This window comes from Ursus americanus, chromosome 7 (assembly GCF_024610735.1).
Source record: "Ursus americanus isolate L20-20 chromosome 7, mUrsAme1.1.p, whole genome shotgun sequence".
In the NCBI taxonomy this organism is placed as follows: Eukaryota; Metazoa; Chordata; class Mammalia; order Carnivora; family Ursidae; genus Ursus; species Ursus americanus.
This window is the reverse complement of record NC_142133.1, coordinates 50,573,531-50,599,874: the sequence shown is the minus strand read 5'-3', so window position 1 is coordinate 50,599,874 and position 26,344 is coordinate 50,573,531. Positions and strand designations below refer to the sequence as shown.

At 43.4% G+C, this 26,344-nt stretch overlaps 1 protein-coding gene across 1 annotated transcript in view; it reads left to right on the top strand.

Annotated features, from left to right (window-relative positions):
* Window positions 1-19,209, top strand: part of MERTK (MER proto-oncogene, tyrosine kinase) — a 106,137-nt gene extending 86,928 nt beyond the window's left edge. Inside the window, exons 14-19 of the mRNA XM_045808937.2 lie at window positions 1,179-1,271; window positions 2,729-2,847; window positions 10,168-10,277; window positions 12,184-12,343; window positions 12,975-13,111; window positions 18,161-19,209. Coding sequence (XP_045664893.2) covers window positions 1,179-1,271; window positions 2,729-2,847; window positions 10,168-10,277; window positions 12,184-12,343; window positions 12,975-13,111; window positions 18,161-18,659 — 1,118 coding nt within the window. The 3' untranslated portion in view covers window positions 18,660-19,209. The remainder of the gene's footprint in view (window positions 1-1,178; window positions 1,272-2,728; window positions 2,848-10,167; window positions 10,278-12,183; window positions 12,344-12,974; window positions 13,112-18,160) is intronic.
* The last annotated feature ends 7,135 nt before the right edge of the window (window positions 19,210-26,344 follow it).

Below are 26,344 nucleotides of genomic sequence, written 5' to 3'. Positions count from 1 at the left end.
CAAAGGTAGCAGACATTTTGCAGATCTGTAAAACTTTTTTCTTTACTTTTCTTAAATTTGCTTTAATAGGAAGATTAATGTGTATACAGCCCATAGAATGTCCGGACCCTGTACGAGATGGACGCACATGTGATTTCAGTCAAAACTTTCTGTTAGAGCGAATTCCCTAAGGCATGCCTGGCATTATGTTTGTTTTTCTTTGTTTTTAATTTTGGTAAAATGCACATAACATAGAATGTACCATCCTAACCATTTTTAAAGAGCACAGTTCAGTGGCCTTGAGTTCATTCTCACTGTTGTGCAACCACCGCCGTCCACCTACACAACTTTTTCCATCTTGCAAAACTGAAACTCCATATGCATCAGACAACTTCCCGTCTCCCCCGCCCCCGCTGGCCCCTGGCTACCACCACCCCCTTTCTGTCTCTATGAAGTCGACTTCTGTCATTACCTCATAAAAGTGGGATCACTTGTGACTGGCTTGTTCCACTTAGCATAATATAGAATTTTAGATGTCTCTCTCAAGTTGGTTTAATCCCAAAATGGTATGGTGTGCACGTTAGGAAAGTATATCCAGTTCACAAGGCAGGATTGAGCAACCCGCCTTGCAAGACAGAGAGAAGCATGTGTTCTTTCTTCTTTTAAGGCAAAAATAATTGCAACAGATCAGCTGCATTTGACTTTCAGGGTTTTGGTTTTTTTTTGGTTTTGGTTTGTTTTTAATAAATATACTTTAATTTTTAGAGCAGTTTTAGGTGTCTAGAAAAATTGGGCAGCCCCTCTCCCTTCACAGCCTTCCCTATCATTAACGTCTTATGTCCGTGTGGTGCATTTTTTACAACAGATACATCATTAACCCATGTGACACGTTATTAACTGAAGTCCATAGGTTATATTAGCTTTCACCTTGTATTGAACCTTCTATGGGTTTTGACAAATACAGGGTCCTATGTGCACCATTACAGTATCATGCGGAAGTTTCCCTGCCCTACCTTCTCCTGTGTGCCATCTTTCCATCCCTCCCCGCCCATCCATGCCTGACAACCACTCCTCTTATTTATTGTTGCTGTAGTTTTGCCTTTTCCTGATTTTACTTTTAGAGAACAAAATTGCTCTTACCTCCTTCCCCCTAACTGAGTACATTATCGGAGCCTACCATTTTCCACCCTCTCTTTCAGTGGACAACTTTTCTCAGCGAGAGATTGAGGAGTTCCTCAGTGAGGCCGCGTGCATGAAAGACTTCAACCACCCCAACGTCATCGGACTCCTAGGTACCTCAGAGAAATGCGGGACTGGGGGGGACAGCGGGGCTTGGCTAATCCACTCCATGTCAAAAGAAAAGTCTCTGGGGCAGATAAGTTTATACTTTGTATGACCCCACAGTAATTGATAACATTGAGTTTTTCACCCCAAAGCCTTCTTACAGTTGTATTTTCTGAGGCTGATGGTACAAATGGGCCTGTATTTCCTGGACACCCCAAGAGCTCAGGAACAGTTGGTGTCCACAGAGTTCTAGGTGACTGTAGGTGAAAACGGGGCCCCCACGTTCATCCAAGGCAAGACAAAAGCTTATGTTAAACTATGTTATCATTTTTATTGATTTAAGATTATCCATGAATCAAATACCAGTGGGGTGAGGCTGTCAAAGTAGACAAATTCCGTAGATCATCTTTGGGAAATAATCTATTAACATATTTTCAAGTACTGATTTCCTAGGATCTAATACTGCTGGTTTCAGGAGACACGATTTAATAGAATTTGGTTTTGTGGCCCTGTAGCTATCAGGAGGTTGCTGTGTAAATGCCACTATTCCAAGACAGAAGAGCGATCTAAAAATAATCGAATATTCTGCTGACTTTTTTTTTTTCTGTCCTGTGTCTTGATAAATGCTAAATTCTTTGGGAAACTTTCGAAGTTTTATTACGACCAAAGCTGCAGAGAGATGCGAAAAATAATGCTTGGATACAAAATCGTTTCGAAGAAACCACTGTTACTCCTTTGCCGCGGTTGATTCCGGCAGATACTCCGAGAGCCATCACGCTTTGCAATTGATGGGCCGTGCGAGAGTTTTGCCAGCCTGCCATCTGAAGACGGGCCCTAGTTCTAGCTTCTCATGATAAATGGTGTTTCCTGTGTATAACGGTTAAAATTTAGAGGTGTGGATTTTACCTACTGGCCCTCAAAATTCTTTTAATAGTTTTGAGCATTTGATGGCACCCTGATCGGGTACTTCACTATCCCATGAAGCTAGTTTGCCCTTGAATTCGATTGCAGTCACTAGCCCTCACTTAGGCTCAGTGTAACAAAAACCCCACGGGTGTCCAGATGGCTATAGTTGTGACAGATTAATTTTTGAGAGCTCTCATGCAAAGATTGGCACTAATCTGAAAGAAAAAAATTACCAAGAAGTGGACCCAGCATGTGTTCCATATTCTAATAAAGTTTGTGTGTGAGTTATGAGTATTTATTTTATTTATTTGTTAGTTTTTTAAGGAGGCTCTATATGCCCAGCATGGAGCCCAGCACAGGGCTTGAACTCATGACCTTGAGATCAAGACCTGAGCCAAGATCAAGAGTTAGACACTTAACCAACTGAGCCACATGTTTATTTTGTTTTTAGCTGTTACCTCGAGAGCACATGGTTTCAATTTGGCCAGTGCTCCTGCAGTGCTTTTCTAGTTACTGGTAACAAAGAGCTCTTTGTAACTTTCTCTGGTTTTAATTTCAGGTGTATGTATAGAAATGAGCTCTCAAGGCATCCCAAAGCCCATGGTGATTTTACCCTTCATGAAGTACGGGGATCTGCATACCTACTTACTCTATTCCCGACTAGAGACAGGACCCAAGGTAATTAGCCAGTCGTCTTGCCTCTGAACAGTCCCCCAGGCTTCCGTGACAGGGCCTGGGAAACCTCAGCATCTAACCTTGAAAATAAAGGAGGGAGGGAGGGAGAGGACGTGTAGCCTTTGTTCAGCGCTCACTATGCACCCCGGGGGCTGAAATGTGGTTTCTGTCCTCACAGCAGGCCTGCTCATAGGTCTTATTATTCCCATTTTATGGGGGAAGAAGCCAGCTGGGTGCACGATCTCATGGCTCAAGCCTCATCGCCATGGAGCCGGGTGGGCCCCACATGCTGACAGAGTAGCCTCTTTCTTTTAAAGTCTCCTCTTTCCAACTCGTTCACTCTGAAATCACTAGAAGCAGGATCCGTTTCATTCCCAGAGGGAAGTTGCACTGAACTGTCTTTCTGGACACTGAGCATGAATACTCCGCCTACCTTTCCGATTACCAAGAGCCCCTCCATTCTCAGGATCGGAAAGCGTGTTGTGATTCGGTGGGCCGGCATGCTTTCCTTCAACAGGGCCCCTAAGAAGGGTGGTGACCCCACAGGGCAAACACTGTCTGAATCCCACAGCACAGGGAAGCCCAACAGAAACGGGAGCTTACACTGAAGCACCATGCCCACGGGCAGGCAGCCATAGGTCCCACCCAGGAGACCGACCAGGGGCCCCAAGAAAGGTGACTGACTGTGGGGCTTAATGAGGAAAGTCCTCATCCCAAGACACAGACAAATCTGCAGGAACAGCCATTTATCAAATTTGGCAAGGCACTTGAAAAACAAAAACAAAATCTTGAGACCCAATTTAGGGTAAACATTCCGGAACCTTCTTTCCTATGTCCGGCTGACCCTTTGTGTTATGGATATGAAAGTTTATTTTTTTGCTTTCCTTTTCTTTTTCTTTTACTTGTTTTGTTATTCCCTGGAAGGTATAAGTGATCTTTCTTTTTCAGTTCCCCTTGGTCTCATGCTCAGATTTTTGTTCTCTTCCTCTTGACTTCTTGAAGTCGTTCACCCACACGGTCACTAACCAGAGATAGGAAATTGTAGCCACATCTCAAAGCTATTATAAAATCACTGAGGCTCCTCTGAAGCGTTGAAGGGCCTAATCCAAAGTTGGGGACTCAGCATGGCTGAGTGTTTTTCTTCCCTTTTTCTACCCAAAAGAAAGACGATAATATTATAAGGAGCCTGGAAAAGAAAAACAAACAAACAAACAAACAAAAAAACCCTATAGTTTCCGACATCTTAGCACAATCATTGTCATCTTCGGACATTCACATCCCTGCTGTTCATTCCATGCCTACGTGTTTCACAGGCTGGCACTTAGGAGGCATGCATCTAACTGCAGGCCATCCACAGTGCTCACATTTCTCAAACATTTAGTAGAGGCTTTATTTTGCATATTGTGATGCAGTAATGGCACACCAACCATAGGAAGTCCTTACTCATAGAATCTCAGGTGAGGAAACTGAGGCACAGATCAGGTAATGGTGGAGGCAGGACTGGCCCCCAGGTTGCAGAGCCCCTGCCTTCGGCTCTCCTCTGACGGCCCCATCCCACGTGCACCCCTCCCCAGCAGGGCAGCCTCCAGACAGTTGGCTGTGCATGGCTACATGCCATCCTCTTGAATGGATTTTGTTTCACATTGATGGGCAATTTCACTCCCATTTAGTTTTCTGGTATGTGGTATGATTTTTCTAATAATTTTTGGAAGGATGGGAATTTTGTGTCACATAAGAGTGAATTCTATAGAAAACAGTAAAAATATACAGGCCCATATTCAGGGCTGTTTGATGCCCAACAATCGTCTGTTTTTACTTGTGAAGTTCAACCTCTCGTATGGGCCCTTTGGAAATAAAGTAGCCTCTTACTGGACTTTTTTCCTGAATCACTGTGGAAGAGATAGAGACCATTTATAATCTTTATAAAAATCTTTTTTTAAATTATCATACAGTGTTATCGACTCTTTTTCCCTTTTTGGTGTACAGTTCTGTGATTGTTAACACATAAATGGATTCACGTACCCATCATCACAGTCTGGATACAAAGCAGTTTCATCACCCAACACCTCCTCCCGCTACATCTTTGTACTCCCGCTCTGCCCCTGTGACTAACCCCTGGTAACCAGTGATCTGTTCTCCATTACTATAGTTTTGTCTTTTTGAGAATGTTATGTGAATGGAATCATGTAGTTTGTAACTTTTTGGCTTCCTTTACTCAGCAGTATGCCTTTGAAATCCATTTAAGTTGGTGCCCGTATCAATAGTTCATTTCTTGTTTTATTGCTGTGTATATTCTAGTGCATGGATATACCAGTTGGTTTAACCATTCACCTGTTGAGGGACACATCGTTGTTTCCAGTTTGGGGCAAGGATGAATGAAGCTGCTATTAAAAAAATCATGTACAGACTTTGAGTGAACATAACTTCTTATTTCTCTGGGGTAAAAACCCAGAAGTGAGATACTAGGTCATATGGAAAGCATATGTTTAATTTTATAAGAAACTTCTACACGATTTTCCAGAGTGGCTATACTATTTTACATTCCCACCAGCAGTGTATGAGAGATACAGCTGCTCTGCATTCTTGTTAGCACTTGGTATTCATTAGTAGTTTTTGGTTTGGTTTGATTTGGTTATTAGCTGCTCTGATAGGTGGGTAGTGATAACCTCATCGCGGTTTTATTTACATTTCTCTAATGATTAAGGATGTTTAGCATCTTGTCTTGTGTTTATTTGCCATCTTTATATCCTCTTTGGTAAAGGTCTGTTAAAGTTTTTTGTTTATTTTTTAATTGGGTTGTTGTTTTTCTTGTTGTTGAGTTTTGAGAGCTTTTTATATATTCTATATACCGTACCTTTTTTGGATATGCAATTTGCAAAGATTTTTCTCCTAGTTTGTAGTTTGTATTACCTCTCTCTCTCTCTCTTTTTTTTTTTTTTTTTGTCTTCATATTCTCTTAATGTGAGTAAAAATATTTAGTGCAATTCCTCAGCTTTTTTCTTTCATGGGTCATGTTTTTGCTGTCACGTCTAAGAACTTTTTGCCTAAACCCAGATAAAAAATTTTTCTCCTACATTATCTTCTAAAAATTTTGTGATTGTATGTGTTACATTTAAGTCTGACCCATTTTTAATTAATTTTTATATAAGGTGTGACATTTAGCTTAAGGTTTGCTTTTATTTTTTGTATGGATGACCAATATCATTTGTGAAAAGACTGTCATTAATCCATTGAATTGCTTTCTCATCTTTGTCAGAAATGAATTGGCTGTGTAAGTGTGGGTCTGTTTCTGAGTTCTCTATTCTGTTCTGTTAAACTGTGTGCCCATTCTTTGCCCCTACCACATTGTCTCGATTACTGTAGCTTAATTGGAGCACTTGAGTTGGTTTTTATATTACATGCAAAGGAAGCCCTCCGATCTGTTACAGATCCCAGCTTATCTTTCCTGCTTTATCACCCCATTCTCTCTGCCTCTTTGCTTTTGGCACATGAGACAACCTCCTTTTCCTAAAGCACATGTGTGCTCTCAGATCACTAGGTCTTTGCTCATTCTGATCGTGGCCGTGTACTTCCTCTTAATTTGCCATTTTGTTCCCACCCCTCTTTTGAGGACAGCCACAATGACAGTGTAGAATATTTTTAAAATTTTTCCATGAGAATTCATTTCTTTGCTGAGGTTCTGGAGCAGGTTGCTCTTCTCTCTGCTTAACGCATATGTTCTTACAGCCTGCCTCCCTTTGGTGTGTTCACCCCCATGAGAATTGGGGTCCTGTCCTGTCCTGTCATCTGTCTGTCTGCCCTGCACAGCTCCAAAAGTACTATTCACATGGAAGACGGAGTGGCACCCGGGGCCCAGTACCCTGGCCCTGCTGGGGAAGCACATTTACATAACTGAGATGTGGTCTTGGGCCACGCTAGCAGGTGCAGAAGGATCTCACACAATGAAGTCCAGAGGTGGGACAGCTGCGGTGTTCGTCAGTTCTACACTCAACAACATCATCCCGTGTCCACAATTGTTCCACCTCTCTGCTGTTTAAGCTGCAGTTGCCCCTCCACGTGTCTGATGGTGGCAGCCCCTCCACGTGTCTGATGGTGGCAGCTCCTCCAGGCACGACATCCTTATCCACCAGTCTCCAGAGAAAAAAAGAAAAGTCTGTCTTCTCTCTTTCCTCTTCCCTCTCCCTCTCTTTCCTGAAACAGTAACTTTTTCTCATAACACCTTTACTGAGATATAATTCAAACACCATACAGTTCTGCCATTTAAAGTATACAACTCAGTGGTATTTGGTATGCTCAGAGTTTTGCAGCCATCACCACAATAAATTGTACAGCCTTTTCATCGTCTAACAAAAAGTCCTATGCCCTTTAGCAATCACTTCCTGATCTCCCCTCCCCACCTTGTTCCTAGCTCTAAGCAACCTTTCTTTTTTTTTAATTAAATTTAATTTTATTTTATTAAAATTGAATTAATGAACATACAGTGTATTACAAGCTTCAGAGGAAGAGGTCAGTGATTCATCAGTCTTTTTTTTTTTTTTAATGAAATAAGGACCTCCCTATTTCTTTCTTTTTTTTTTTTTTTAAAGATTTTTTATTTATTTATTCGACAGAGATAGAGACAGCCAGAGAGAGAGGGAACACAAGCAGGGGGAGTGGGAGAGGAAGAAGCAGGTCCCAGCGGAGGAGCCTGATGTGGGGCTCGATCCCAGGACTCCGGGATCACGCCCTGAGCCGAAGGCAGACGCTTAACCGCTGTGCCACCCAGGTGCCCCGATTCATCAGTCTTATATAACACCCAGTGCTCATCACATCACATGCCCTCCTTAATGCCCATCACCTAGTTACCCCATCCCCCCACCTACCTCCTCTCCAGCAACCCTCAGTTCAAGCAACCTGCTTTCTGTCTCTCTCCAGTTGCCTATTTTGGATATTTCAGATCAATGGAATCATAGTCTGTGGTCTTTTGTGTCTGGCTTCTTTCACTGAGCATGTTTTCAAGGTTCATCCACATCGTAGCTTCTATCAGTACTTCATTACTCTTTTAAGACCAAATAAACTCCATTGTATAGATATATTATGTTTTATTTATCTATTGATCTGTTAATAGACTTTCGGGTTGTTTCCACTTTTTGGCTTTTATGGATAATGCTAAGAATTTTATCCTTGAGCTCTTACATTAGGTCTTTGATCCATTTTGAATTAATTTTGTATACGATTTCAGGTTGGGGTCCAATTCTCTTCCATATCCCACTCACTTGTCCCATTCTTTCCCCTACTGAATGATCTTGTCACTCTGTGCAGAGTCCTTTGACCATATATTTATGGGTTTATTTCTAGACTCTTGACTCTGTTTCATTAATCTGTGTGTCAATCCTTATGCTAGTACCGCATTATCTTGATTATAGTTGCTTTCTAGTAAACTTTGAAATTAGTATAAGTGAGGCTTCCAACTTTGGTCTTCTTATTCAAGCTTGTTCTGGATATTCTGAGTTCTTGAATTTTCATATGAATTTTAGGATCAGCTTGTCAATTTCTACAAAGAAGCCAGCTGGGACAGTGATAGGGCTTATATTAAATCTATAGATCAATTTGGGGAGTATTGCTATCATAACAATATTAAGTCTTCTGATCCATGAACACAGGATATCTTTCCATTTATTTAGATCTACTTTAATTTCAATGTTTCATAATGGTCAGAGTACAAGTTTTGCATTTCTCCTGTTAAATTTATTCTTAAGTATTTTATTTTTAATTCTTTTTAGATGAATTGTTTTCTTAATTTTATTTTCAGATTGATCATCGCTAGTGTATAGAAATACAATTAATTTTCATATCTCAATCTTGTATCCTATAACCTTGTTGAATTCATTCCTTAGTTCTACCACACAGTTATCTTTTAAATTACTTTTGGTCACAATTTGCAAGAATAACATAAATGTTCTAGGGAAAAATAACACAAATTAATAATACCTAATATGCACTACACCTTCACAATGTCAGCAGGATTTTATATTCTTTAGCACCCAAATCCTTTCCTAGAAATTGTCATCAGTGCCTCAAATCAAATGCCTCAAATATACAGAACAGAGGCATAAGATTTTCCTGTCTGATTTGTTTACATTTCTTTGTTTACTTGTTTTTAACAACTCCAGTATGTAAGGGTAAAGGATAATTAAAGCGTTTTGTCATATAGTCAGGATGTAATTAACACATATCTTAGCTGGGAAATATAAAGCGTTAAAAATTCAGCGTCTTCCTGAACACTGCTTTGGAAAACTCATGTTCCACAGACAATAAGCCATGACAAACCCAATGCGCTGGGGAGAGATTGTCACGGATGGACCCATTCACGACTGCCAGGAACTTGTGGAAGACCCTTTTCTTCAGGGCCCTTGCTGGCTAAAATGTTTAGTTACAACACAGAGCTCTTCATCAGTCATCACCCTCATCTTCATTCCTGACCGGGCAGGTTCTCTCACCTGGCTGCCTGGTCTGATTTGTACAGTGTAGGCTGTTGATACAGGAGGGCTCTAGAGAAACAAAAATAAAATCCTTGAATTCCTCCTTGTGGTCCTTTGGTCCTGTAATAAGGGGCAAAGACTGTCCTACTTTCTGTCTGAAAGAAACGTATCTTTCCAAGCATCTCAAAGTAAGATGACCGCATATGCCTGCATGACTGGAGTGGGCTGAGCCAGTGTTTTGCCCCTCCCCCCCTGAAGGCAGCCCGCCCCTCTTTTCCCCTCCTTTCCGGGCACAGGTGCTCTGTCCCCCGCCACTCCAGAGGACACAAAGGACCCAATTTGACCTTATAACTTGCAAAAAGAATGTTATTCACGGGGCGCCTGGGTGGCACAGCGGTTAAGCGTCTGCCTTCGGCTCAGGGCGTGATCCCAGCGTTATGGGATGGAGCCCCACGTCAGGCTTCTCCCCTATGAGCCTGCTTCTTCCTCTCCCACTCCACCTGCTTGTGTTCCCTCTCTTGCTGGCTGTCTCTATCTCTGTCAAATAAATAAATAAAATCTTAAAAAAAAAAAAAGAATGTTATTCACTATCAATATTTTTAAAGACAGGGAGAATGTGAAATTTGCCAAGAAGTTTTCTGGTTTGTTGTTGTTTTATTCCTTTTTTAAACACTTATTTGTGAGATGAGTGATATGGAAATGAAAGGTTTGTTTCCTTGTTTCAGGATCCAACTTTTAAGAAATACAAACACCAAAAAAACAAACACAAAAACACTCTCTCCCCCCTCAGGTGGCAATAACTCTCCAAGTTTAACTTTTAACACATATTTTGTCTTCCTGTTTCTCCTCCCCCCACCCCCAGCATATTCCTCTGCAGACACTACTGAAGTTCATGGTGGACATCGCCCAGGGAATGGAGTATCTGAGCAACAGGAATTTTCTTCATCGAGATTTAGCTGCTCGAAACTGCATGTAAGAGCCCTGGCCCAATCCCAGAGGGGTTAGACCTCATCGTGTGAGATATGTGGGGGGCCAGGCAGGAATAGGGGCAGGTGGCCTGTTGTTGTTAAAAAGTGGAGGAGAGGGGCACCTGGGTGGCTTAGTCGTTAAGCGTCTGCCTTTGGCTCAGGGCGTGATCCCGGCATTCTGGGATCAAGCCCCACATCAGGCTCCTCCGCTGGGAGCCTGCTTCTTCCTCTCCCACTCCCCCTGCTTGTGTTCCCTCTCTCACTGGCTGTTTCTCTCTCTGTCAAATAAATGATTAAAATCTTAAAAAAAACAAAAACAAAAACAAAAACAGTGGAGGAGAGGCAGGTTTGGGAGGGGAGCATGTGGCTGGCTCTGGAGATGGGATTTCTCTGGCTCGGATGTGTGACCAGGACTTCTCACAACATCTACCTCCACGAGTCTGGTTGGCTTCCAAAACATTCTCCTGTGACTCTTTTTTTATTTTCACTCTCTCCGCTTGGAGTGCTGGGTATGATCTTTGTGATCCTTCCCCTTTGCCATTGGCTAGCTTTGGACCCAGAGTTCTATGTAAGTCAGCTAGTCATGGAGGCAGGAAGGAAAATCATAAGGGTTTTGTCTCTCAGGCTTCGAGATCCTCCCTTGTGAGCGTGTACTGTGAAACCACATGGAGTCTCCCCTCTTGTAGCAGGGAGACAAGGACTCACATAAGAACTCTGAGCTCAAGCTCCCCCCTCTCTCTGTCCTGCTCCAACAGGACCATCACCTGCTCTAAATCTTAACTAGTTCTCGATTTTAGGTTTATTATTGCAGGAAGAGAGTGTGTTCCTTAAATGTATTGCTGTTACCATTTTTCTTGGTTGGAGATGTGACCATAGGGGCTGCCCCCCGACTCCTTACCTGACCCCCCCACTGGCCCCCTACCACTTGTACCTCATTTTTAAAACCCAGAAGGGTCTTGTTTGTTTGTTGTGGTGGGTTTTTTTTTTTTTTTAAGATTTTATTTACTTATTTGACAGAGAAAGAGAGAGCATGAGCAGGGGGAGCGGCAGGCAGAGGGAGAAGCAGGCTCCCCACTTAGCAGGGAGCCTGGTGTGGGGCTGATCCCAGGACCCCGGAATCATGACCTGAGCCGAAGGCAGACGCTTAACCAACTGAGCCACCCAGGTGCCCCTTGTTTGTTCTTATTTAAGTGATTTTTCTACCATGGAGGGAGAATCATGAAAAGCTCTCTTTGCCCTTAATATTTCCTTCATGTTTTTCCCATCAAGTAGGGTGACCAACTGTCCACTTTGCCTGGGAGAGATTTCCCAGGATGGGGGACTTTTCTGTTTTAAAAGCCAGTGTCAGACAGACAGGAACAAGGAAGTCATCCCACCTCCAGACCACTCATTTCTCCTTTCTTCTTCTTCTTGTCTAGGACCTGCTTTAACAGCCTGGGCTATAAATGCAATTGTATCCCTTTCGCTTTCCAGTTAATTCCTCAAGTACCACCGGGCTACCTTAACAGGAAGTCCAGGATCCCCCTCTTACAGCTCGTACTTTCCCACCTCCCCCAAACTGTCAGGAGCCAGTGCTGCTTCCAGATACCAGGCGGGAAGGCTACTGGCTGCTAGATGAGTCCCAGAGGGCCCTGGACTGGGGCTGCTGCTCTTTCTGCCCCTGTGCAGTGTTTCTTCCCTCCAGGTGGCTCCGCCCTCTGTGCACAGGTGCGGTGCTGCTCCAGATCCCCACACAGACCCCCCAGACCTCCTGTCACCTGCTCTGCTGTTGGTCCCAAAGCAGGACCCTCACAGGTGGATGGGGTCTCCATCTTTTGGTTCCTTACATGTTTTCAGCTGCGTGTGACGTAGACCTGTGATTTAGGCTTTGCCTCTAAACATCGCTGAGGACGTGAACTTGCTCTCTGTAGGTTACGAGACGATATGACCGTCTGTGTCGCAGACTTTGGCCTCTCTAAAAAGATCTACAGTGGTGATTACTACCGCCAAGGCCGCATCGCTAAGATGCCTGTGAAGTGGATCGCCATAGAGAGTCTTGCGGACCGAGTTTACACAAGTAAAAGTGACGTGGTACGTGCAGAGCTTTGAGTGGGAGCCCCACATGGCAGGGTTGAAGGCGCGCAGAGAGAAGTGACTTAAGCTGGTGTTGCAAGACATTTTACTCCCTGATAAACTGAGGATTGGGGGCATGTTCATACCTTTTATTTATCACTAGATTCTTTAATTCAGGTAGAAAACTATATTCTGGTGGCGTAGCTTGACATTCAGATCTGTTTTTGCATAGGCCTTTAATTTTTTCCCATTCTTTTTTTTTTTCTACAGTATAGTGACTTATTGCCCACAACTAAGATAGTCACATTAAATTGAATGAGTTCATCCAACGGCTCTATATAAAAGGTGCTGTGTAATTAATCCCTTACCCGGAGATTGGGAACAGAGCATTACACAGAGCACTGACACACAGAGACAGGGCTGCATCCGCCTTTGTCAGATTTCCCGAAACAGCCTGAGTACAACCAGGGAGGTGTGGCTCCCTGAGCCCCTCGTTCTTGCGGCATTGGGAGAGCAGCGTGTCTCAGGCATAATTGTCAGCTTTGTGCACCATCATCGGCCTTTAAGGAAATGACCTTTCTAGATGAAAAAGTCCATTCAGCCTTTCTGAAAAGACTTGCATCCTAACTTGTTGTCGCTTTGTTCTCAGTGGGCATTTGGCGTGACCATGTGGGAAATAGCAACACGGGGAATGACTCCCTACCCGGGAGTCCAGAACCATGAAATGTACGACTATCTTCTCCACGGCCACAGGCTGAAGCAGCCCGAGGACTGCCTGGATGAACTGTGAGTGAGCTTCTCCGGGTCCCCGGGCACTCTGCACGGGCCAGCCAGCTGGCTCTGCGCAGACCTGGGGACACACGGCCACTCAGCGGCAGGGGTCACCCTTAGCCAGATGGGTGTATGCGGAAGGTGGCATGCAGACGTCACAGGCCAGAAACCTTTCTTGGTGTGGGAGCTGGTGTGTGCACATCTCCAGGGAACCTGCACGTGTCCTGAAGTTCCGTAAGCACCTTGAGGAGATCTACCCTATAAACAGGTTAAATCTATCATACATGAGGGACTTAACGATTACCTGCCCTCTTACCGCTATAGTTCTCTTTCTATACAACATTTCAAACAATAATATCTTCAGTTAGGGAATCTGGAAATCTAAACCAGTGACAGTGAGGTCAGCCTGGTCCTCAGAATTGCTGGGGAGGTATTCTAACCTCAGCCCTGTGCGGAGATTATGACTCTCGGTACGAAGTGGGCCTAGAAATGTATGTGTTAAAACCCTCCCTGGGAGAGTGCGTGCTCAGCAGGCGTGAGAGCCCCCAGCTCCAAGTGTGCAGGACCACAGTGCACACCTGTCCGGACAGGCCCTCTCTCTTCGGGGCAGGCAGTATGGGAAGAGGCCCAGGACTTGCAGTCAGACAAGCTGCTGTCTCCCAACCAGCCACGTGTGTGGCCATCACAAGTGACTGGACCTCTCTGTGCCTCATTATTAGCCACAAAAAAAAACAGTAGAGTCACATACTCAGAATGGGATTGGGAAGAGAAGTTAAAGAAGAGAAGAGGTAGAATACTCAGCCTGTGGGCGTGTCACATAATGGTACCAGTGATTAGTAGCGACGTGCCAGATTGATGTCCCCCAAACACCTTGCTGACCTTTTAAAAATAATTTCTTGTGGCACTGCCCCTAGCTTGGTGATTTGAACCTTCCTGATGGAAGTCACAGGAGTCATGGGCTTAGAGAGGGCATTTTCACCATATTTAGCAAGAATGTTTCAGGACTGTGGGCCTGCATGGCTGTTGTGGAACACTGGTGTGAGGAGGCACGTGTGGGACACCCCCCTACACACACACACACACACACACACACACACACACTGGCCCTGCCTCTACACACGGGTGAGAATACCTAGGTCAGTGTGCATGCAGGCCTCCCAGGTCCTGTCCAAGCCAAGCAGAAGGAAACTTTATTGATCAGAGCCTCACCCTGCTTGGTGTGGTGGTGGTTATTGTGGTTGTAAATATAGAACACGAAGAACAGACACAAAAAACGTAAGTCCTTTAGAAATATCTTGAAATCCTAATTAAATTAGATTTGGGGTTTTATGGTAGTTTTTAAAGGGACCACATTAATGACATGTCTGCTTCTGAAAATGAGGAAGCAGTTTCAACCAAACAATATTGAATGAAGAGTTTTGTGGCCATTTCTTTCTTAGCTTCTCTTGTGCTCCAGAAGAAGTTGGTATTTGCGGCGATTATCTGGGGTCTTAGCAAGGTCTAAGCTGTGTCACATGTTGGCTTTGAAACATTTCACATAGAGCCAAGTAATGCATGCTGAGTCGGTAAGAAGTTTTAGGTGAAAGAGTCATAGATGCTGCGTGTCAGGGAAGTCAGGCAAAGCAGACCAGTCAGTGGTCCCCACGCTACAGGCGTACAGGGGCTCTGGGGAACCAGACCCTCTTCCCATGTCCCCCCTCGAATCTGGATGCTGGAGAACAATGTCTCCCAAAGAGGCCTCTGTGTTTACATATCTGTGCATTTTCTTTTAAAAAATGAGAAAGATACTTCTGAGCTTCCCCTCCACGTGTGCTGTCTAACCTTAGTTGAGATGAGTTCATTCCTGTTGAGTTGCCCCCTGGTCTCTTTAAACTCCACTCTAAGCACTATACCGATGTAAAGAGCAGAGTACGCCCTGTGCCCTGCTCTCTGATCCTGCCCTCCAGGGACCACCTCCTACTCACAGCATCACTCCCAGGCTGCAAGTCCTGCTCCCCATGGCCCGCGAGGCCACTCTGTGTGATGCCCCCGTCACCTACGTGGGACGTTTCCTTAGCCGAGTTCACGGCGTCCTGGCTGCAGCCCTTAGAACACCCCCTACCCGCTGGCTACAGTGGTTCTCGGCACTTGTGCTGATCACCCTCATCGTGCGGTGTGACACCAGGGAGCCACCTTGTTCTTCCTTTATCCTGACGAGTCCTATCAGCCAGCGGATGTCCTTCAGAGCCCCCTCCCCTCCGTTCCTACCCTGAAGACCCTCAAAGCATGGAGGCCCAGGGCTGGACAGCGCCAGGGGCCATTGACTTCCACTTCCTCATCACATATGTGCAAACAGTGGCACAGCAACCTCACAGTGTATGTAAGTGATGAGTGGGTCAGGATTATTGTTTCCCGTGGAAGAGTGCAGGCCCTTCCGTCTCCCTTCTCATTTTTCTCCTAACCCCCAGGCTCCTAACACATCCTTTGGGTGGCAACCAAAGCAATCTTTCTTGAATGAGTCTGATCATGGATGCCCTAAACATAATCTCTCCGTCATTCCCCATTGCCCATAGGGCAAAACCCGAACCCACTGGGATCTGACCCATGGCCGGCAGAGGGGCTGACTGGCCAAGAATGTGGTGCTAGACACTCCTTTGCCAGGGACAAAGCAGGTGCTTGACAGATATGGGTGAATTCATCCATTTATAAATTTTGTACATTTGTATGATTGCATCTTTTTAAACTCCTTTTTTAAATAGTGGTAAAATACACGTAACATAACTCTTTGTGTGTGTACAGTTCAGTAGTGTGAAGTGAATTCACTTTGTTGTCCAGCCATCGCTACTCTCCATCTCCAGGACTTTTCATCTTATGAAACTGAAAAATCTATACCCATGAAACAACTCCGCGTTCTCCCCTGCCTTCAGCCCCTGGCAACTGATAGGATTATCTCTTTTATAAAATCTCAACAGTAAAACAACAATGACCATTTACAAAGTCAACTACCCAACCTGTTTATTTTTCTTTCCAACCCTAAAATTGACATTACTAAACCCCACAGCCCCCCATTACTGTCCAGGCCCTCTTGCTCCTCTCCTTGGTCCGCTACTGTGGCATCACCCTTCTGGGGGAGCAGCTTAGACAATAAACATACTCCCATGTCTATAAAAGCCATGTTCATATTTTTAAGTACTTCACAACGTACTGAAAGTAAAAAAAAAAAAAAAAAAAAATTAATTTCGGGGTGCCTGGGTGGCTCAGTCAGTTAAGCGTCTGCTTTCAACTCAGGTCATGATCCCCAGGTCCTGGAATCGAGTCCCACTTCAGGCTCCCTGCTCAGCAGGGAGTCTGCTTTCTCTCTCTCCCTTTGCCCTTCCCTCCCCTGCCTCACTCGTGCTCTCTCCCTCCCCTCCCGCCTCTCAAATAAATACATAAAATCTTAAAAATAAATAAATAAATAAGTTTCAAAGTGATATTGATACTTTGCTACATGAAAAAATGATAGATTATTCAAATGCTTTCTCAAAGACCCGGAAAAATTGAAAATAAGTTAAATAACACAGCCCCTTTTTGAAGTAATGGAAAGGAGTGTGTGTCTCTAAGGACAGAATTCCTCAAAGCTCATCTCAGAGTGCCAACAATCAAGGCTTTGTGGGGGGGAGAAGGAAGTAATGCAAATTGATTTATACCATAAAAACCTTGAAAATGGAAATAAAAACTGTTTGTCGAGTCTAAGTGGCCATCTATTGAAGGTAAAAACAGGAAGAGTAAAAAATACTCCGCAGTCTGACGTCCAGGTGAGAATCAGGGTTCTCAGATGGGAAGATGTCCCTGCCGTTACCTCAGTATCCTGTGTCCATGGCCGGCCCCTTCGTAGGCAGAGCTCTTTGCAAATCTCCACCTCCCAGAAGCATGTGCAAGCGTTGATAGGGGCTGCAAAAGTGAACAAGTGAAAAGATATTGTTAGACGCCTACATAGATGAGATCTGCCCGTGTGTGAAGTACCACAGGCTACTAGAATTAGCCAAAGGGTCTACATCATGTGTTCAGTGTAAATACGGGAATTGCGTATTTATGTTCATAAGATCGCGTCTAGTCCGTGTGTCAGATGATTTCAATTTGGGTTGTTTTCTTATCCAGCGACACGAATATCAATTTCTCAAAACAGGAGAGAATCAAAAGGAAATGATGGTGTAACTCACTCTTCATCTCCGGCCAGTAGTTCCTAATTCAATCATCTCTTTCTTTGGTTGTGCTCATAATTCTTAATTCTGTCAGACACTGTGAATGAAGAAGGTACCCGGAAGAGAGAGTTGTCTGTACACAACACAGCAGAGGCGTCATGAGGCCCTGGGAGTAGGAATTGTTCAGTCGGAGGCTGTTCCCCTACTGCCCACACAGCCGTGGTGGCATCTGTAACATCCCTGAGTCCACGCTCGTTTTCATTGCAAAGTAACAATGACAGGGCTGTTGAGAAGATTAAACGTAGTGACACACACAGAACACCCCACCCCCTGGCCTCTTTAGCCCCTGCCCCAGGACCCTGCTAACTCAGTTCTCCCGGTTGCAAACCCAGTTTGATTGTATGGAACTGGGGTCAGCCCACCTTTTCTGTAAGGTGCCAAATAATAAATAGTTTTGGTTTTGCAGGCCATATGGTTCTGTAGCAACTACTCAACTCTGCCACTGTAGCAGAAGCAGCTGTAGACAATATGTCAAGAAATAAATGTAGCTGTGTTCCAATACAACTTCATTTACAAAACAGACAGTGGGCTGGACGTGGCCCGTGGGCCATATAGTTTGCCAGCCTATGAAGGAAGGACCTGAAATACTCCTACTTTACAACGGTAGATATAATTGGCACGTATGTTCTGTATTCCTGGAGCCAGAGAATCATTTATTACATGCCCATGAGACATTTATACAAGAAATTTTACAGGACGTTATACAAGAAATTTCCCAGAAGTAGAATTAGTGTGGATTAAAATGTGACAGAATCAAAGACTAGGTGAAAACAAAGTGTGGATTGCATTCAGGGCTCTGGGTGCTGGACTGAGAAAAACTCACCCTTCTGTATACTTGTAGGTATGAAATAATGCACTCTTGCTGGAGAGCTGAGCCCTTGGAGCGACCTACCTTTTCAGTGTTGAGACTGCAGCTAGAAAAGCTCTTGGAAAGTTTGCCTGAAGTTCAGGACAAAGCTGAGGCCATTTACATCAACACACAGTTTCCCGAGAGCTGTGAGGACCCTGGAGAGGGCCCCGCACTTGCTCAGCTGGACATGAATATTGATCTTGACTCTATCATTGGCCCTTGTACTCCCAGCGCTGCCGTCAGCGTGGTCACGGCAGAAGTTCACGAGAACAGACCTCATGAGGAAAGGTACATCCTGAATGGGGGCAGTGAAGAATGGGGAGATCTGGCTTCTGCTGCCCCGGGAAAGAACTGTGTTTTACCAGAGGACAGACTTGTAAAAAATGGAGTCTCCTGGTCCCAATCCAGCACACTGCCCTTAGGGAGCCCGTCACCAGATGGACTTTTATTTGCCGACGATTCCTCAGAAGACTCAGAAGTCCTCATATGAGGAGAGCTGAGAGACGTTCCCAACTCAAGGAAATTCTTCTGTTGTAGGAGAATCCCTGTACACTCCATGTTTTTGAAATTTGTCTTCCTTTACCAATCAAATGTCATGGCCCTAAAGCACCGGGTGAATGTTGTCAAGTAAGTCATCGTGAAAAATACATAATATATATTTATTTAAAGAGAAAATACATATATATGTATATGCTGCAAAGAGACAAAGATCTATTTTAATAAAAGATGACTTATTTCATGTTGCTTCCCTTGTAGATCTAAAATTTACACTTTAACAGCCTCGTCTCTACAGCTCTTCCCTGATGTTAACATTTGCACAGTCAGTGTTATTTTTTTAAAGTTGTTTTTTTTCATGACCATTAATTGTAAAAATAATTTGTAAAATGAAATGCTGTATTTTGACTTTGTTTCTGATCTTATGAAAAATCTGATATTCTTACAAGAATCATCTCTTTGATAAGAATGATTTATTTAATATTTAAAGTTTTATAACTGATTAATTCTTTGATAGGACTTCCTAATAAAACATGAATGAGAAAGGCTGTGTCGTACTTAACTTGAAAAGACAGTGGTCACTGACCAGCAGCCTCCATGCCTTTGCGAAAGGAATTCCCTTAATGCCTGGCCCTCAATACAATCACTTTGACTGAGCTTGGTGTTGTTCTGTCAGGATATGGAAAAACCACTCCAGAGTCCAAAGATGAAGAACAAAGAATATTGAAAAGTACAATCTGGGTGGAAAGATTTAAAATAACTTGTAGAAGAGAATCTGACAGGTGGAGCACTTTTCTGTTTGGGAGTCACAACTTGGCAGGAGGTAGACGTGGGCAGTGGGCAAGGTACACCCTGGCTTAGAACTCAGCCCCTCTGAGTTCACATCCAGGCTCTGCTGCATCTTGGCAGCCATTGATTCTTGAGCACGTGCTGTATTTGAAGCACTTTACGTGAACTGCCCTATTTAATCTGTATATCACTACCCTTGCGAGTGATAGATGCCGTATGTATATGTACAATGCCATCATCGTGTATGGGCCAGGAAACCGAGGCCGGAGCCATTGAGTAACCTGCTATGGCCCACACCTAGAGAGGGGTGCAGCCAGAATTTCAGAACCAAGTAATCTGACTCTGGCTGGCTCTGCATGTGATTTGGGGGTTTGCTCCAGAGCCTCTCGACCTTTTCATTTTACCTGATAAACAGATAGATAGGGGTGCCTGGGTGGCTCAGTCAGTTAAGTCTGCCTTCAGCTCAGGTCATGATCCCGGAGTCCTGGGATCGAGCCCTGCATCGGGCTCCCTGCTCAGAGGAGAGCCTGCTTCTCTCTCTCCCTCTGCTCTCTCTGTCAAATAAATAAATAAAATCTTAAAAAAAAATAAAAACACCACATACATAAGTAGCACTTACTATGTGGCCATGCACAGCACTCATTTCATCCTAATAGCAACCCCGGCAGGTAGGTACTACTATTATTCCACTTCACAGATGGGCGGGCTGAGGCAGGGAGACCCTAGCTTACTCTGCCGGTGAAGGCAGTAGACTGATGCAGTGTGTAAGCATTGATCCCTCGGGCCTGTTGCTCCCCATTTGTGAGCAGTCTCACCCAAGCCCGCAGCCCATGAGGATCCAGTGTGCACTGAGCCCAGGGGTGTGGCCCCCACAGCCTGGGTCCTGGTCCTGGCTGCCAACCCAGGAGCCCCAGTCTCCAGCATGAGCCCACTTCACTGTTACTGTGAAATGCTCCATACAAGAAAGTTCTGAGGGTTTGAAAAGGATCTGCATTGTTGTAGAAAATGCCAGCATCAGTTTAATCGGTGAAAGAGGAAAAACAACAACAATAACAACAGCAACGCTGTTAGAACCTATAAACGTAATCTCTACAGTTAGAAATTTTGGAACGTTTGTTAAAAAAAATCAATAAAACATTTTCTATCACCTAGTTGTGCAATGTTTCTTATTGATGGTGACTCAAGGATGTGAATAGTTCATCATTAAATCCTGGGTCAGGAACTGAGTGGCTAGTTCAAGCAAAAAAACCCGATGTAGGGGCGTCTGGGTGGCTCAGTCGTTAAGCGTCTGCCTTCAGCTCAGGGTGTGATCCCAGGATCCTGGGATCAAGCCCCGCATCGGGCTCCCTGCTCCAATGAGAAGCCTGCTCCTTCCTCTCCCACTCCCCCTGCTTGTGTTCCCTCTCTCACTGCATCTGTCAAATAAATGAATAAAATCTTAAAAAAAAAAAAAACCCAATGTAGAAAGGTATGTTCACATCCATAAGATAAATAAGCAACTTGAAAAACTGTTATTTGGAAGTTTCATATAAATTTAATATGAAATACCTATATTAATATACTTTGTGCTTTATATTTCTGACTGTAATTGTACAGTATAAACAAATAGATAATAAACAGCTCATTGAATAACAACAGCCCCCCCAAATCCTGTCCAGTTTGCTCAATATGTGCCGTGTGGCCTGAGAAGGGTCAAGAAACCTGGACCAGTTCAGCTACAGAAGAGCGTGGAGAGGTGAGCAAGCTGTGGCTTCTGGCTTTCCTTAAGACATCAGCAAACACAGCAGAGAAACTCACTTCATCTCCAGCCAGTAGCAAAGCACCTTGAGTAAATGGGCTGTGACGGGCAGCACCTTCCCATCCCTGCTTCCTTTTCCCAAGAGGGGAATGAAGCTGCACTACAATTAATCAGATTTCAAATCTCACTGAGAACTTTGGTACCACAGTGGTTCTTCTTAGCCACATTCATATGTTTGAAGGTTCTGAAGAACTAACGTTCAGAAGACCCAATCACTGGGAAACTCTTGTACTGTCTCCTGAGCATGAACTGAAAATAACCTTTTAAATTCCCTTCTGTAAAAACTCAAATTACTTTTGTAAAGTGGCTCTTATGGGCAAAAAGGGGGGGGGAGAAAACAGAGAGAAACAAATTGGGTCATTGTCTTCAGCTGCCTGGGACGGGGCTGGGGAAAGCAAGAGGGCAAGAGAAATAAACAAATGCCCGAAATACTTTTGTGACCTACAGGTGGGGACTAGCTCTGCCTCGGGGGTGGTTTTCTTGCTTCTTCCCTCCTTCCTCCCTCCTTCCTTTCCCTTCCCTTCCTTTCTTTTTTCCTTTCCTAAGTAGAAAGGAGAAGTGACGATCAGAGCCTCCTGAGTTGGGCTGCACAGCCAAGGGCAGAGGCTCGTGGGAGCACTCCTTGGGCAGTCTGGGCAGGTCACCTGGCTCTCCTGGAGCCCACGTTTCCATAAGTGTACAGTAAAAATAGCAATCCCTTCTCCTGCAACCCCCTGGGTGTTTCTGTAGGGAGGGGAGGAGGCAAGGTCTTTGAAAGTACTTTATACTTATTAGAGGATTTTCCCGATTAGAAGCTTCTCCCACTTTCGTTTTTTATGCAGTACAAACTCACCATATGTCATATTAGAAATAGTTTCCCTGATTGTGTTATCAAATCCCTCCAAAATGACACAAACTCACTCAGAAATGAAAGAATTTCACCATTGCCAGGGATGCACACAGGTGAGGAAGTTGGCAGAGTGAAGGAGACACGCCATCATCCCTCACCTCCGATGGCTCCTGGGCTCAGAGGCAGGGAACTCTCTACACTCTGATGCCCAGAGGTTCCTCTCCTATCCATCTCATCCTGGAGTTTGGCTCCTTGGGAGCCTCAGTGCCCATCCACCCCCGTGTATGGGTGATGGCAAACAGTAGTGACCTTATCAACAAGATTGGGGGTCCAGAGGTGGGTCCGAGTGCCTTCCTGGGATGGGGGGGGGCTCTTCCTCTGCCTCCATGACCCCAGACCAAGCAGAAGTTCCTGCTCAGGAAACAGGCCAAACCACATTCTCTTATCTGGCAAATCAGATTGACTGTGGCCAGACAAATCCTGACTCATGAAAGTCAGGACTTTTGTGAGTTCTCCTGGTCAATGGCAACAAGTGGGAACTTCTGCTGAGTCAATGGGAAAGTAATTGACCCCAAAATAAACCAGCTATGACAGCAACTTAACTTCTCTAAAGACATTTAGTTACCTTGGATGACAAATGGAAAAAAGGGAAGTTTTGTTTTCTTTAATGAACATTTCAGTAATGCATGATGTTTCTATATGTAGATTTTATCCTCTCTTTTAAAGCTCCCAGAACAGAAGTAAAACTGCCCTTCTCTTTAACATAAGCATGTCTAAATTACTTAAATTAATTGTATTTAAATGTAATGAGGGCACCCGAGTGGCTTAGTTGGTTAAGTGTGGGACTCTTGGTTACAGCTCAGGTCGTGATCTCAATGTCCTGGGATCCATGCTCAGTGTAGAGTCTATTTGTCCCTCTCTCTCCCCCTCTGCTCCTTTCCACCACCCCCCAAATAAATAAATAAAATCTTTAAAACAAAAACTTATTTTAAAAAAATGTAATGATTATTTCTAGAAGCTGTAACCCAAAGACCACTACCTCAGAATATTTTCATGTACAATGCCTTCTATTGAAATGGGATTCCATGCATAGATATTTGAAAGAGCAACTTGACTGTTTTATATATTAACCCTTCCTACCTCTTAAGGACACAAGAATATGAAATTAATTCATGAATTTATTGAGACTGCACGGTTATAAATTCTAACCAAGGCAGTGTTTTCAAACAACAGTCCTGTGAGGACACGTGTGATCAATTTATCCATTTACTAATATTCACTGAGAAGAAGGCTCTTTTCTGAACATTGAGATTTGCAAAGAACAGCCTTGCTGTCTTGAATAACAGTCCAGAGGAGGGAACACGGGGCTTCAGATGAATACTTTCTTTTAAAGAATATTCTTCAGAATGCTCTGACTTGCACATTTTGTTGAAGCCAAGCCTGTAGATGATGTTTAGACTCTAACAAACCTCAGAACTAGAGAGCATGTGCTTTCCCTGGAAGCAGCTCTAAGGCTCTGCCCTGTCAAACTTAAAATTAAAGGGCCATCCACTGGAGGTTGAAAACCAAAGTTGCATTATACCGCATTGGTCTGGGCAGTTCAAGGGAATGTAGACTGCTGCTTTAACTCCACAAGTCCTGATGGCTTCTTTTAACATAGTTTCTCCAAAGATAGAAAATAATTTCTTGTTACATAAATTTGTAGTTCTTCAAATCTTTTTCTTCCTACACTTCACATTAGAGTATCTCTAATGATCTGTCTTCAAATTTGCTAAATATTTCTTCTGCCAGCTCACATCTGCTGTTGAGTCCTTCTAGAGAGTTTCTCATCTCAGTAATTGTACCTTTTAAAAAAAATTTTTTTTAAGTTAATTCTGCCCTCAATGTGGGGCTTGAACTCATGACTCCAAGATCAAGAGCTTTCTGCTCTACAGACTGGGCCAGCCAGGTGCCCCTCAGTAATTGTACTTTTAACTCTAAAAGTGCCATTTTTTTCTTTTAATAACTTGTATTTCTTTGTTTGTATTCTCTATTTGATTTTGAGTTTAAAATTTTAAAACATAGTTTTCTTTAGTTCTTTGAACATATTTATAAGTAGATGCTTTTTAAAATAATAAAACATCTGCTAAATCTATTATCTGGGCCTCTTTAGGGTCAAGCCCTACTGACTACTTTTTCCCTATGTATGAGTTAACGTGTTTCTTTGCATATTTCACATATTTTTTGTTGAAACTGGATATTTCAGATCATATATAACAGCAACTATAAATTCTAATTTGTCCCTCCTTCCAGAGGTGGTTGTTACCACTGTTTGTTTTCTTATTTGTTTTGTTTAGTGGCTTGTCTGAATTAATCCTGTAGACTGTGTTTCTCCTACAGTATTTGATCACTGATGTCTCTGCTTAGTTAATTTTTAAAAATTATTCTTGTTTTCATTTTTTAAGTCTGGCTTTTAAGGGGTCACCCCTGGGTCAGCATGGTTTAGTAATAAGCCAGCCATTGGTCAGTGTTGTATTTAAACATCTTGAGGCAATAAGGCCTCTACCTTTTATTTATGGATCTGTCTACAGCTTGGAGAATATATTTCAAGTTCAGGAAATTTTGAAGTCTGCCCTGCATTCACAGTGTTCCCTGTTCAGCCAGTGATAAGTAGTTCATTAAATGTGAATGGATTAAACATTCTATTTGAAAAGACAGACATCTTTAGGCTGGATAAAAAGGGACTTATATCTAGAAATATAAAAAATTCCTACAACTCAACAATACAAAGACAACCTAATTTTTAAAGGGAAAAATTTTTAAGAGAGCAAAGGATTTGAATACATACTTTTCCTAAGAAGATATATAATGACCAATGAACACATGAAAAAATATTCAACATCATTAGTCATTAGGAAAATGCAAATCAAAACCACAGTGAGGAGCACCTGGCTGGCTCCATTGGTGGAGTGTGCAACTCTTGATCTCAGGGTTGTGAGTTCAAGCCCCACACTGGGTGTAGAGATTACTTACAAATAAAATCTTTAAAAAAAAAAAAAAACAATGGTGAGATACCATTCACAGCTACTAGAATGGGCATAATCTAAAAGACAGTTAATAACAAGTGTTGGTAAGGATGTGGAGAAATTGGAACCCTCGTACATTGCTGATATCACAAAATAGTACAGCTGCTTTATTTTTTTTAAGAGTTTATTTATTTATTTGGCAGAGAGAGAGTCAGCAAGTGAGAGAGGGAACACAAGCAGGGGGAGTGGGAGAGGAAGAAGCAGGCTCCCAGCAGAGCAAGGAGCCCGATGTGGGGCTCGATCCCAGGACCCCGGGATCACACCCTGGGCTGAAGGCAGATGCTTAACGACTGAGCCACCCAGGTGCCCCAGTACAGCTGCTTTAAAAAATAGTTTGGCAGTTCCTCAAATAGTTAGAACACAGATTTACATTATGACCCACCAGTTGCATTCCTAGATGTATACCCTAGAGAATTGAAAACCTGTTCACACAAAAACTTATACACAAATATTCATAGCAGTGCTATTCATGATAACCAAAAAGTGGAAACAACCTAAACGTTCATCAGTGGATGATGAATAGATAAACAAAATGTGCGATATCTATACCCTGGAACGTTATTCACCCATAATGTGCGGATACATGATGTAATGTGGATTAACATTGAAAATATGCTGGGTGAAAGAAGCTAATCACAAAGGACAACATATGGTGTGATTCCATTTATGAGAAATATCCACAATAGGCAAATCCATAGAGAGAGAAAGTAGATTAATGTTTGCTTGGGGCTGGGGGAGGCGAGAACAAAAAGTGACTGCTAGGGGCACCTGGGTGGCTCAGTCCATTGAGCGTTTGCCTTCCACTCAGGAGCATTGGGCTCCCTGCTCAGCGGAGAGTCTGCTTCTCCCTCTTCCTCTGCCCCTCCCCCTGGCTCTTTCTCTCTCTCTCTTTCAAACAAATAAATAAAATATTTTTTAAAAAGTGACTGCTAATGAATTCAGGGTTTCTTTTGGGGGGTGACTATAATTATGGATTTTTATAGATTTTCAACTAGTTTTCCCTTCACTCATCTTAAATTCTGTTATTAGGTGCATAAGTATATAGGATTGTTGTGTCTTTCTGATGAAGTGACCCCTTTAACATTATGAAATTACCTTTCTTTTATCCCTCATAATATTCTCTGCTGTGAAAACTTTGCCTGATGTTAAAATAGTCATTCTAGCTCTCCTCTTAGTATTGTTAGCATATCATATAATTT